General features: G+C 31.4%; 1 protein-coding gene across 1 annotated transcript; it reads right to left on the bottom strand.

The window, feature by feature from the left end:
• Positions 1 to 1,868: 1,868 nt before the first annotated feature.
• On the bottom strand, positions 1,869 to 6,032 carry LOC132058836 (cold-responsive protein kinase 1-like). The gene is made up of 8 exons (XM_059451208.1): positions 5,519 to 6,032; positions 3,796 to 4,193; positions 3,569 to 3,694; positions 3,290 to 3,417; positions 2,959 to 3,169; positions 2,631 to 2,862; positions 2,404 to 2,554; positions 1,869 to 2,315 (listed from the first exon to the last, which is right to left on the bottom strand). The coding sequence occupies exons 1-8, from the start codon at positions 5,878 to 5,880 to the stop codon at positions 2,001 to 2,003; spliced, it is 1,923 nt and encodes a 640-aa protein (XP_059307191.1). The 5' UTR covers positions 5,881 to 6,032; the 3' UTR covers positions 1,869 to 2,000.
• Between the last annotated feature and the right edge of the window lie 8,514 nt (positions 6,033 to 14,546).

Here is a 14,546-nt window from a genome sequence, read left to right as displayed (position 1 = left end):
AGTTAGCCATTTCTGAGAATTTGGTCCACAGAAATTCAGGTAATAATGCAATGGAAAGATCAAGATGTTTGAAGGTGAGATATTTATTCTATACACACAGAGATTATGACAGCATTGATGTATGTTCAGCTTTATATTATCTGCTGGAAATGGAACAAGAAATTATAATATTTTTTTGGGATAGTTTCAGAGACCTACCCTGGTTTAATAAATGTAAGCACTCAAGAGTGCTGATGGAAATGAACAGTGTAGGTTGAATATTCCAACTCTAAAGTTGTATTTGTCTTCTTGAAGGGGGGATTTTGTTAAAAACTTAGTATGTTGTAAGTAAGAAAGGGCAATTTTGGAATGTTATATAAACTTTATTAGTTAAACCAATCTTGTTAGGTATAAATCAAAATAATGGAGGTAAGTGTAATATATCAAACCCCAAGGGAGGTTAGTATTACAAAAGTAAACCCGAGAGGAGGTATATCCGAAATTATTTTTGTTTTCTTTCGTTTTTCTTCCTTTTCCTATTGAAGAAAAAGAAAATAGCCCATTGAGGCAGGGGATGATGGAAAAACCACTGAGAAAATAACAAAAAGGTCTCTATATTTGGGATAGGTCTAAAATAATCTCTTAAATATACCTCTGAGTAGTTTTGGTTCTATAGGTTTGTCAAAAGTGAGCACTTTTGGTATCCGTTAAATATTTAACAAACTCTAGTTAGATTTAACAGGAAAAATTCATCCACTCAGAGGTCTCGAGTTCAAGCTCGGCAAATGAAAAAATTTCTGCTAGGAAAATCGTCTACCCAAAATAAGCCTTATGCGATGCAAATCTAGATTATCGGATAATGTGAGTTCCTAATACTAGATAAGAAATTGGTCAATGGTGGGGTTGGTTGCTTTAGTCTCAATAATTTTTGTTTTTAAGACTTCTTGGTAAAATTATGAAAATATATGATGCAGTTCTCACGATCATATGATGTATTTCTTACTTGAGTGTTAGTATGACGCACGTGCATGAGCAGATAATGGTAACATTCTAACAAAGGATGACAAAATACTCTCTCTATTCCATCGTAGAATACTAAGAAATGACATATTTCTATATTTAAAAATAGTGTAATCCTAAACAATATTATTTATAGCCATATAAATACCATGACATGTTTAATACATAAACAATAATTGTGTCATATAGGTCGAGAAAGTTTTTTTTTCTTTCTCATATGAGTAAATTTGTTTTCGAGACTTTCTTTAAGGCTTTAATTCAAAAACTAAAAGTAGGAAATGACATTTCCAAGAAATAGGGGAATTATTCAAATTGGACAAAGAGGTCATGTTCTTTGCTTCCTTATCGCTCAAATTGGACCCATTGCCCTGTCTTCTTCTTCTGGCTGGCTAATGTAAAATCAACTTCACGTGGCGCGCATCCGGATTAGTTTGGTCCTCAATGTAGATACCGAACATCGAGTGGGAAGCCAATTGAATTATCGTATTGAAGCGGCCCTAGTATGCTTTTCCTACAATGGAGGGTTAAATCATGTGAAAGCTTCTCTTCTGTTTGTTGTTAGAATCACTAGTATCCACGGAATATTTTAGCATAAAAAAGGGCCTACACCTTAATTTGCATTTCCAACTTGTGCAAGAACCTCTTAGGAATCTTTCATAATTACCTAAAATAATAGAAATTTCTCAACTAGTGAAAGAACATAATTGTGAGTTCATGTTGTACAAGGAGTTCTACTATTGCTTGTACTTTCCATCTTTTTACTATTGTGCACATGAGTATTCAAGAACCATTCTGTAAAGCCTTTTAATGATTGTAGTTTTCTGGCAAACCATCTATCTTACAATGAGGACAAGAAAAAAAAAAAAAAAAAAAAAAAAGAGAGAGAGAGAAAAAGGAAGAGAGTGGCTTGTTAGATGCTATGGTGCCAATATAATTTTTAGACCCCAATTAATTTGGGACTAAGGCGCAGTTGTTGTTTGTTACAATATACTCTTATGTAGCTAGCGGCCAGTGAAATCACTAAAAGTGTTGGTTGCATTAGAAGCTGATGATCCAGTAGTAATCGATGAGTCCGCTGCTGTACTCTTATCCATGGTAATGATAGTAGGCCTGCTAGGAGTTCTCGTGCTTGTGCTACGATCACTTAATAGCATGACAACAACTTCCGACATGCTTGGCCTAAGATTAGCTGGTGATTGCGTACACATTAACGCGATCTCTATGATTTTCTTCACTTCTTGTTCGTTGTATTCATTGGGGTCTAATGTCTCATCCACCAGTTTTTCAGTCATGCCAGTTTCGTGAAGTTTCCACGCCTATTTCACCATGCCACAGGTAAATGCAATAGAATGGGAAAGATAAGAATGTGAAGAAAAAAAGGTATATTGGGAAATGAGAATTGACCTGTTCAAGGAGATATTCAGTGACAGGTTCAGTTTGCATATCGTTGCTCCTCCGGCCACTGATTATTTCAAGAACAACGATGCCAAAGCTATAGACGTCAACCTTCTCTGTTAGATGTCCATGAATTGCATATTCTGGTGCGGTATATCCCCTGTTTCAATTGGATGTTTTTCAGTTGTTTATTTTCTCATAATGCTATTACTATAAACTCGAGCCGTTTGACTTACAAGGTACCAGCAAACTTAGTGCTAACATGACTCTGATCCTCAGGTAAAAGTCTAACAAGCCCAAAGTCAGCAATTTTTGTCTGGAATTCATCGTCTAGTAGAATGTTGCTGGATTTTATATCTCTATGGATGATGCAGACATGGAATTGCTCGTGCAGGTAGGCAAGGCCACGAGCTGTGCCACAGATTATATTGAATCGTTGCTTCCAGTTGAGCATCCCGCGTTTATCGCCTGCAAAACCATGAGAAGTAGGATGAGTTTAGATTTTTATTGAACATAAAGATTTGACTCGGAGAAAATAGTAAGCTGGATAGACAAAAAGTCAACCATATAAGTATCTTTCAAGGCTGCCATTTGCCATGTATTCATAAACAAGTAGTAGCTCTGCTCCTTTTATAGAACATCCCAAGAGACGGATGAGATTACGATGATGGACATTACTGATAAGGCGAACTTCAGTCTCAAAATCTGCCTTTGCTCTGCACGAAAACATTGCTAGTTTTTTAACAGCAACTACATTTCCATTTTTCAAAGTGCCCTGTTCAATAACATTAGAATCATCATAATGAATTAAATTTAGCGTATAAATGAAATAATATAAAAATCCAATATAATATAGTCCATTTTACCAATATAAGGATCTTCAACTGTTACATACCTTGTATACATCACCAAAACCACCTTCACCAAGTTTATTACTTTCACTGAAATCTTTGGTAGCAATTTTTAGGTCCTTGAATCTGTAGCTCACTGGGCCTCTCAGCTCAGTTGCTCCCAGTATATTACCTGAACATGAGATACTATATCAGTTACAAGATAACACACACGTAAGGACGAAAAGGAACCCCCTATTTCCCATTCTAAAGTTAAGAGAAAGAGAAAATATATTTAAGACTTTGAACTAAATTAGATTTGGAAATGATCATCTAAAATTTACCTCTTTCGGCTGCCTTTGGTTTTCTTGATAGTCGATACCATAGGAACACAGCCAATATAATCAAAAGAAGTCCTACACCTCCAACTACACCCCCAATAATGGCGGCTTTCTTCTTGTTCGAACTTCCTGCATAAAGCACCACCACCAATTATAAACTCGTCTGAAGATGAACTAATACTAGAAAGAGTTGAGAAAAAAAAAAAAAAAAAAGGAGGATCATTTCCTACCTCCTCCACCAAGAAATGGTGTGATATCAGTTGTCTGGTTATCAGCAAAAAAGGCTTTATCCGAGTACCTCATAAAACACCCTGCATCAACAGCTCTTCCTTCTGCATTTTTAGGCAAACAGCCTTCTATATTCTTGTAAGCAACTGTCAAGCAATCTTGGCAGCCACTTTCCGTTATGGTTTCGGCACATTGAGCAACTCCATAGACAGTAACACCGGATGATTCGCTCTTCGTGGCTGCAAAGAAGTCACTAATTCTTGGAGTTGCGATGCTAAGATCCTTCAAGAGCTGTTGTGCTACAGGGTTCAAAGCATTTGGCCGAGAAGTTGTTCGATTCCCACAAATTGGTGCATTTCCTGGTAGTGTAGTGTCTTGGTAGAAGCTGTTGCTCTCATACCTTTAGAAAATAGGCATCAGTAGAGCAATGAGTTCATATAAGTTACTAGACGGACTGTATCACTGGACGGACTGTACTTTCATTTTTATCTTTACATTCCAACATAACAGCCATTATGAATCTTCTTTTTCACTTAAAAGATAACTTCCACTGATAAAAGAAGTGCTATCAGCTTCATGCTTTAACAATTGGAAATTCAATGATCAAAGTGTTTTTGTGTGTTTTCATCTGAAAAAAGACACTTTCAGAAGGTGGTAAACATCTATGTTGCTCGGTTCCTCCAAAAATGTCGGGTCCTCTAAATATGAAGAACTTTTGAAGGATCTAACACACATTAGATGGTATATTTTAAGGATCCGAGCAACATAGATTTACATATTACAGACTAAAATGTATTGGAAAAGTCTTACTTTTCTCAGCGTTAAAGTTAAATGATTCTTTGAATCAGAAATTACCACAATGGATAAACAGGATCTCACATCAGACAAGATGGTTTACTTGGAATTATGACTCTTCAAAGAAATGAAACTATTAGGCATTATATGCAGGCCAATAATGATATACATATTTCTGTTACCAATAATTTTGATTCTTGAATTTTGGCTAACAACACCATATGATTTATCATGATCAAGTCAAGGCTGCTGCATATCATTTGGTACTTGCTTCAGTTTCTTTCGTTTTGGAAATTTTGAAGAAGAGACATAAAGATCATGCAATTTTGATGTGAAAATACTAAGAGCAAGTGCATAGAGATTTCTAAATAAGATGTTGGATAAAAATTTGCAGGAACAAAAACTAAGGCTTTGATAGTGTATTAACCGTCCTTAAGGAACTTATGCGCCTGGTACGTGTTGCTAGGTATTATGGCAGACTTCATTCCTTTAGAGGATTGACAAAGTCAAACGAAATTTGAGTTCGACAAAACTTGAATTACCACAAAAACACAAGAAGAACACTCGGGCGAAATTTTGATATTTCTATCAATAAGGGACAACTTTTTTTTTTTTTTTTTTTTTTTATCTTTTCAATACTAACTCTTTTCAATCTATGTTGTCGGACAACTTGTCTTTATCTTTTCAATACTAGCCCTTCTCAATCTATGTTGTCGGACAACTTGTCTTTATCTTTTCAATACTAAATCTTCTCAATCTATGTTGTCGGACTCTTCAAAAATCTCGACGAATGCATGTCTCATCATTTTTGGAGGATCCAACACAGGTAGAGTCCAAGCAACATAGTTTTCAATCACTAACTAATACTAATATAAGAAACTTATATAGCCGACTCCAACTAGTTTTTTTTTTTGTCCAGGCAAAACTCACCTGAGGAAGCAACCATCATAGGTGACCCGAGCCCCGTTTGCACCAAAGCAAGTTCTGATGAGAGAAACAGCAGCATCATAACAGGAGACACAATCAGCTCTTGACATATACTTTCTGCATTCAACCATAGCATAAACAGCCTGTTTCGTGGTGGCGAATCGCTTATCTTGATTCGACAACTGGTTCCTTAAATCATCAAAACTAGCATTAAGCCTTCTGAAGAAATCAGGTAAGTTTGTTGCATTGTATTGACTACAGCCTTTGCCTAACAGGTTGGTTTGTGGCTGGGAAAAAACCGGTTTCTGTATCGATATACAGCCGATAATCACCACCATCAACCGCCACCAGACATAGCTAGCCATGTCTTAGAATTTGGTCCAAAGAATGGGAAAAGATTAGACGTTTGAAGATGAATGGTTAGTTTTTATTATATATACACAGCAGGACATAGTCAATAATATGTTGTATTATTGACAACATTAATGTATGGTCAACTGTTTGATTATCTGTTGGAAATGAGCTAGAAGATTAGAATATCTTCTGTCTTTCTCTTTTTGTCTTGTTTTTCCCAGTGGATTTGATAAGAGTTTTTTAACACAAATAGTCCCTGAAATTTGAGCGTAAGGCAACTTTAGTCTCTATTGTTTTATTTTGAGTGTATATGGGCTTTCAGTTTGCAAAAAGTCGAGCACTTTTAGTCCAACTGACGAAACATCCAACGAGCGATTGAAGTTTGAAATTAAAGAAAATTTCAGGTGACTAGAGGAAAATTTATCCTGATAGAGATCTTTTTCCCGCTAATTTCAGCACTAATCGTAGAAAAATCGAAAAGTCTGACATGAATATCAGCATAACTTAAAAGAAATCTATCAATATTGAATATAAATCGTGATCGGGGAAAACCGAAATTAGGCGAGTAGACCCCAATCGCGATCGTTATGTAACTTGGGAGCTTCAAAAACACATGACATTTGTTTCGTCAGTTGGACTAAAAGTGCTCAACCTTGTGCAAACTTAAAGGATTCTATGTACTCAAAGCAATACAATATGGATGAATAGAGACTTATCCCAGACATAGTGGACCATTTGGGTTAAAAACTCGATTTAGCAAAGAAACAAGAAAAAGAGCCCATTAATGCAATGGATATGATGGCTAACCACTCATTGCCTCAAAATTCTTTTTCGATATACTATATTAAATGTACATTGTACCAATAAGAAAAAAGAAAAAAAAAGTAAATGTACATTCTGTTGGCTCATGGAGGGTTGACCTAATCACATGAAAGCTTTCTGCAATTTACAGTAAGTTTTGGGTGTGAAAAAGTAAGAAAAACTGTCGTTTATAGAATTAAAAAAGCCAATTAATAATTATGTTGCGTAAGTGGAAAGTTAGCTCCCCATATTTGACTCGACTCAAGATTTAATTGATAAAACTATTCAAGCAAGCGTTGTTTGTTAAATGATTAAGTAGGCTCTAACTTAAACTATAGTAAATAAGATTAATAATTAGTGATACTATTTTTATCAATAAGAAAAAAGAAAAAAAGTAAATGTACATTCTGGAGCTCAGAGACCTAATCACATGGGCAGAAGGGGGAATTAAAAAGCCAATTAATAATTATTACATCCCCATATTTGACTATATATATTTTCAAGTGTTTTTTTAAATGATTAAGTATATATAGTAAATAAGATTTAATTAGTGATATTTTTTATCAGATAAAATTACATTGTATATATATTTTCTTTTTTTTATGTATATATAGTAATTGTTGAATCCCTTGATAAAATTCTCGTTTTCGCCACTGCCTATGAGGTCATATGTTTGAATCTTTGTCTAGGGAGTTACAATCGAATTCTTTGTTTTTCTTTGAATCAATTCTCTTGTAAAACTTGAGGGAAAAAAAATGTGCTGATCACTCTATACGTGATGTAATGAAGACCAAGTATGATACTACCTTCGAACATTTTTAACTAGTGAATTTCTTCGCACTTCGCGCGATCATAAAAGATCTCATTAGATTTATGAATAATTTTTCTGATACCAAAATTTAAAAGTAATCACACCATATATTTTGGCTAAAGTCTCCTTTAATTTTTCTTTCGTAAGATAAGCTAACACATAAATTTGTAAATTCCATATAATCCACATGTATTTTGAAAATTGACATATTTTAAAAATAAACTAAAAGTAAGAAAAAATTAAAAACTCTCTATAAATTAAAAACTCTCTATCATTTTGGTGAAAATAAAAGAGCATTAAATATCTCTCATGTCAAAAACATATATATATATATATATATATATATATATATATATATATATATATATATGTGATTGTTTGGTTTATGTTAGTGTATGGTGACTTACTATTAAAAGCATTTGAAACTTCCTAAGGATGTCACAAATTTCAAGTTTTGAGCTTCTTGGTAGAAGACTCGAAAGTTTTAAATTTCCAGCATTCAATGCCTCATCATACTTCTAGTAACAGACCAAATGAAAACACATTAAGGAGAAGACTTTAGGAAGTGTTTTCACCAACAGAAGCAATGAATTGAATAACAACATCCTTTACTACACCATCAATTAGCAATGGAAACTTTTGAAATTTCTAAAAGAAGTTAGATTAATGGCTTTCCAAAAATTGCACACAAAAGCCTCTGTAGCTCAATATCCTAACTACTATACTTGCCATTCTTTCTATTTCATATTGGGCGCTAGAGGACATTATACGGCTGACCATATGAAAACATTAAAACGTAATTTAATTAGACATCTATATCGCATTCTAATCTTGTCAACTTGCATATGTTTTACTTAATAAAATAAACTCAAAATTTTATACAAATAAACAAAACAAGAAAACTTCTATTTCATGTAGTGAGTTATTCATGTAATTCTTTTCAAAGATTCTACATCAAAATATTTCGTAAATGTTAGGATAAATAATTTTCATATTGACCTTTGCCTAAAAATCTCCATTATGACAACAACAAAATGACCAATATTTATAAGATGATTGTCACAAAGCAAGTGCTATGTATTTCTAATATCAATTCAAAATAAGCACCTGAAAAAATGAGGAAATACCATAGTAGATGATTATGAGGAAAAATAAAAACGTAGTAATTGACTATGAGGAGAAATAGAAAATTCACTTTACGACTTTTTTTTGGAGACCTTAAATATATTAGCAGGGGACTTTTGGCATAACACTACATATTCAAAAACATCATCTCTTCTTGTTTGTGAAGACAAAAAAATTGTCATAAATTTACCCATTAAGTATTTGGGGGTTATGAATACTAAAGATATAGGAATCAAGAGAATATAAAATATATTTATGGAGATAAAGATATGAGTTATGAAAGTGAAATTTTTAATAGAAGATGAATGAAAAAATGATGTGAAGAATAGACAACGGTTGTATGAGGAAAAGAAAAGATGTAATTAAGAGAGCCTAGAGGTGCAATTAAGAAACTTAAGAGGGCGCTTTTTGGTTCTTTAATATATACCACATAATTGTTACAATATAATGCTGATCGTGGATGACACTTTGAACCTTTAACGATATAAATTTACTTAATGTCTTTAACCATCTTTTATCTCAATCTTGATACTCATTTATCTACCTTGGCATCTTCAAAAAGTACAACATCATTTTTGTATTATATTTATAACTGGTTGATCACCATAAGTTATTATCTCATTGTTCCTCTTTTACTTTTTTAGGGAAAATGTTCTCTCACTTATCCTCAAAATTTCATCTTCCACCGTGATCTTCACGTCCTCATTTCCCAGTCCTCTCACTTATCCTCAAAATTTCATCTTCCACCGTGATCTTCACGTCCTCATTTCCCAATCTTAGTACCTCATACAAAATTATGTAGCTCTTGTCGTTGTCCTTATATCTACCCATAGATGTGAGTGGCTGACTTTTCTACCAACCTTACAACTATGACTTATTTGTTATGGCCACTGTCATGCCAAAAGTAAGATTATATATACACATAATGGAAGAAGAAAATGGAACTCACAAGATTGAGGTACTTAAATAAAAGAGAAAAATAGCAATAATGAAAAAAAAATATCAGTATAAAAATGCTGCAAAACAGAAGGAAACTAAAAATTGTAGGAAAAGAATCTCAAACAATTCTTAAATTTGATAGTAAAAAGCTGATGGTATACCGGTACATGGCCATTCCAAAAAGGTATTGTACAAACCTCCCTCCGTTAGCTTCATTAATCAAAGATGGCCACATCTACAAAGGACAACAATTTGAAGCCAAAAAAAAAAAAAAATGTAGGAAAGTTCTAAGCTAAAAAAGGAAAAATAGATTGAACATTTAGAACACTAATATTATATATAATGGTTACATAATATTTTTGAAGTGCCAAAAAAAAAAAAAAGGAAGTTCACATCACCAGTTCTTCGAGGGGAAAGGACGTCTAGGTCTTTAACAATTCAGCCATAAAGCACAAAGAAAAATAAGCTTACATATATTCACCACATATTGGATTGTAGTAAGGGGTATTTAATGAGGAATGAACGTGGGTATATAAGCAGGAAATAAAATTTTACGTTACACTTTATGGTGTATTACATATGATGAAGGAATGGGGTCTAATGGGGAACGAACGTGGGATATACAAACGGAAGAATAATTGAATAAAATAATAATAATAATAATTATATATATATATATATATATATATATATATATATATATATATATATATATATATATATATATTAGGTTCCTTGATCAAAGAGGGGTGCCACATCACTTTTTTTTTGCCTAGCTTTATAATAGATATAAATTTAATAAAATATAATTACAATAATTATAAAGGAAGTAATGACAAATAATGTTACTAAATGGCGAGTGAGTCTTTTACCTTTAATATTTTATTCTATTTAGTAAAATAGAGAATGAAGAGAAAAATGTCAAAAAATTGAGAAAAAAGATAAATACTAATGGAGGCCATAGAGAGGTGCCACATCACCTTATTTATACCTAGCTTTCAAAAGCTATTTAGTGGTATTAGTCATGATATTATACTAACTTACCTCATCTCTTCCTTAGATGAGTAATTTATTACAGATCTGTCTTTTAGGAGTAACAACTAACACGTATGGGGAATTTTACAAAGAAATTAAAGCTTTTTTATTTTTTAAAGTGATAAATATTTTGGAGCTAATTTGTCTTAGCTAAAGTGACAGATTAAATGGATTGGAACGATTATATAAATAGTTTTTTTTTTCTCTTCTTCTTGTGATTTGTATGATCGTATCAATGAATTTACTTTTTACCAGAAAATTAGTGAACTTTAGTCATTTAGTAGTATTAGTCATGATATTAGACTAACTTACCTTATCTCTTCCTTAGATGAGTAATTTATTACAGATCTGTCTTTTAGGAGTAAGAACTAACACGTATGGGGAATTTTACAAAGAAATTAAAGCTTTTTTATTTTTTAAAGTGATAAATATTTTGGAGCTAATTTGTCTTAGCTAAAGTGACAGATTAAATGTATCAGAACAATTATATAAATAGTTTTTTTTCTTCTTCTTCTTCTTCTTGTGATTTGTATGATCGTATCAACGAATTTATTTTTTACCAGAAAATTAGTGAACTTCAGTCATCACATGGGACGATGGTGACATCGACAAATTTAGTACATTGAATTAGTTGCAAGTTCCTATCAGTTGACTGAAAAAATGACGACCATAGAATCATATGGAGATTTTTTGGCTCATATATTTGCTGCCTTTTTTTAAAAAAAAAAAAAAGAAAAAAAAAAAAGAAAAGGAACATGAGCTAAATGAGTTTAAGATATATATACTGTTATTCTTAAAAAATTTAGATTATAAAAGAATTTTTTTAAATTTTGGTTTAGTTCCAACATTTACAGATATTCCGTCTGTAATTTGGTCTTCAACGTATATTAAGACATTATAGTCAGCTTTTGTCACTTAAGTCTGAACATTATGGTTACACTATATTTTTCACCTTGTACGCATTACCATATGTCATCTATTGTTAAACTATATCTAACTTAGAACTGAAATTATATTATACCTAGCACCTTATTATTCTCAAGTGGCTTAGATTTTGTTCAATTGCCAGTTTTTCTGTTATTTACAATTTAATAGCCGGCACAACTCCTTATGCACTATTTAACTAAATGAAATAGACGTGCCATAAATGTCTGTCATCATTAATTGCCAAAAATATGTGTGAAGACGTGTATCGTCTTAGCATCACAGATTATTTTCTTAGTAATTAAGTTATGTTTTCTATAATACTTAGCCGTCACAATTTATATAATGCTGTATCTATTTTAGAATTTTCTATATTTTTATAGTACAACCTTTTTTTTCTATAATTTTGACAAGTTCCGAAAATTAGAATCCTTTTAACTAGTTGAATATAAGTTTGGATATTATATTTTTGTTTGTATTCAAGTTAAATCTATGTTCCACTTCACAAGTGTGTATATTCTTTCTATATATATAAGAGCTAGTTTCAACGTGTCAGTTTTTGGGCATAAATGAAAATTTTAAGGCTATTTTAATCTTTGAGACATATTTGCAAGATTAACCTGCTTAAGATGGGTGTCTTCTCTGCTTTATGATTTGGACCTTATTACTCTAGAAAAAAGTCCATGCTTTTCTGTTAAATTACAGATCATGCCCTGGTGGCTCCATTGGAAGTGAGGCCATTAAACTTCCAAATCACGTATGACTTGGTCTAATTTCGTCCATATATTTACATTTGAATCTCGTGAAGGGTATGAACATATTTATACCCAGATTTATATATCAAATTGTGCAAATTATTATGTTAAGGGATTTAATAAGGTGATAATTGATACTAATTAATCATGAATAAATACCAAAAGTTTATGTATAAATACATGTTACATACTCCCTCTCTTCCTTTTTACTTGGTCTGTATATTAAAAGTAGAAGTTATTTTATTTGTCTATTTTAGCAATTCGGGTAATATTTATTATTTTCTTTCAATATTATCCTTATCATTAAGTAACTACATACATAAAATATTAATACTCAAACTTAGATTTTCAAAGCATAATTAATGAGATTAATTTAGTAAATAATTTCCTAATAAATATCTTTTCAAGGGGAGTATCGAGTCAATTGAGTCACGTAAAAAAGGAACGAATGGAGTATTTATTCACCTGATGAAACGTCAAACACCGATAAAATTTTACTTTTGTGAAGGATAAACATATTTCACTTCTAAATAATGTGTAATACTCGCTATTCTTTTATATGCAAAACAAACCCACCGGTACTTGATCAAGTCTAATATTCCTATGAGTTATTGATTATTACATATACTAAAGCTTAATATTGAACAGAGCAGATTTTCACTGAAAAAAATTATTGGATCTTTCTTTCTTGCACACACACGTTAATAGATTCCATATATCCTTGAACACATACATGATAACGGTGACATCCTTCATGAAGAAGCTAGTTTAGGTCATACCATTTATTTAGAGGCAAACAGGGTAACACAAAGACCAAAGTCTAGGCACCATGTGAATAATGTTCTACTTTACCTCCTGATCTTATGTGAATAGATTGGTTCAATTAGAAAAGTCATATATATTTGTGTGGCCTCAAACCTAACTATATAAAAAAAATCTTAAAAAAAAGTCGCATAAATCACGATAAAAAGATTAATAAACCATTAGGTTTTTCAACATTATAGTATTAGATTGAGTATTCATAAAAAATTTAATTAGAAAATAATAATTTGTGTTGCGTTCTTTTCTGGCACAACTCCTTTATATGGTTGCTTCTTAATTATGTATTATTAATTATTTAAGTTGGTCGCACAATTGGATAACTTACTAAAAGAATTATTTATGACGAAGCAAGTATCGTAGGAAACAACTATAAAAGGTACATGTAACTTGATGTTTTGTAAATTAACATAAAGTATGTAAAACAATTTCAAACTAACTATAATTGTACATTGAAAAGACATTTTAGTATTTTATGAATTTGTTAACATATAATTTTTAGCTTAAGATAAAAATATATGTTTTGGTATATATTAATTAGTCGTTCGTAATCTCATCGGCTTATGCTAGTAAAATACGATGATTAAAGCCTAGGTCTAAATATATCTATACACACAATATTTATTCTTTCATTGAGAGGCTTAGCGAACACGAAAATAAAGATAAAATTAAAAATTAAAAAAAAAATTGACTCTTAACTTATTTTAATAGATGCTAGTTCTAATTAAATCATAAAAAATATATCAATAATATCAAAGAAAAAATGTTTTTCTTAATTTAAATATTCTTTTCCTTTCAAAAAAATGCATTTTCTTTTTCATTTTTTTTTTGGTGTTAGTAGAATATTATTGTGTAAATTCATGTCATAATAACCTTAAGCTATCAATCTCAAATAAGTAAGGATCGACTAAATTTAAATAAACTAATCATGTCTGAATGCGCACAACTAATAATTTTGTATATATATATATATATATATATATATATATATATATATGAAAATACTATCTAGTAAATGAGCTCCTTAAAATTATTGTATTTTCTCATGTTTGTCACAATTATTTTTGTTAGATATGACATCATCATTTTAGACAACTTTTGAAGCATTTTAGATCTCAAAATTTGTTATATTTACCTAATCTAAGTAACAAATAAATAAAGTAGGGGTAAAAGTATGGGATAGAAAAAGTACTTATCCACCTGCAACAAGTTAATTTGTGGGACTATGTATTATCAAAATGGGTTTGTAAATTTCTTGATTTATTTAAAACACACTTTGGCATATGATGTAATATATATAAAATACAAGGACAAAATTGACAGTGCAAAGCATTTGGTTAGCAAGCTTCCCAACCAGAAAGTTGAGTCAAGGAATACAAAACTCATTATATTGTTACTTATATATAATAATAATAATAATATATATATATATATATATATTTATTATATAGAAGAGTGAGTTTTCACC

The sequence above is a fragment of the Lycium ferocissimum genome, chromosome 6, assembly GCF_029784015.1.
Source record: "Lycium ferocissimum isolate CSIRO_LF1 chromosome 6, AGI_CSIRO_Lferr_CH_V1, whole genome shotgun sequence".
NCBI classification, from domain to species: domain Eukaryota; kingdom Viridiplantae; phylum Streptophyta; class Magnoliopsida; order Solanales; family Solanaceae; genus Lycium; species Lycium ferocissimum.
Note: the sequence above shows the minus strand (reverse complement) of the source record. Positions and strands in the feature narration are given on the sequence as shown.

Coding starts and splice junctions, on each gene's coding strand:
- LOC132058836 (XM_059451208.1), bottom strand. CDS start 5,880: ATGGCTAGCTATGTCTGGTGGCGGTTGATGGTGGTGATTATCGGCTGT. Junction 3,695..3,795: donor ACCATTTCTTGGTGGAGGAG/GTAGGAAATGAT, acceptor TGCTTTATGCAG/GAAGTTCGAACAAGAAGAAA. Junction 2,316..2,403: donor CTGAATATCTCCTTGAACAG/GTCAATTCTCAT, acceptor ATGGTGAAATAG/GCGTGGAAACTTCACGAAAC.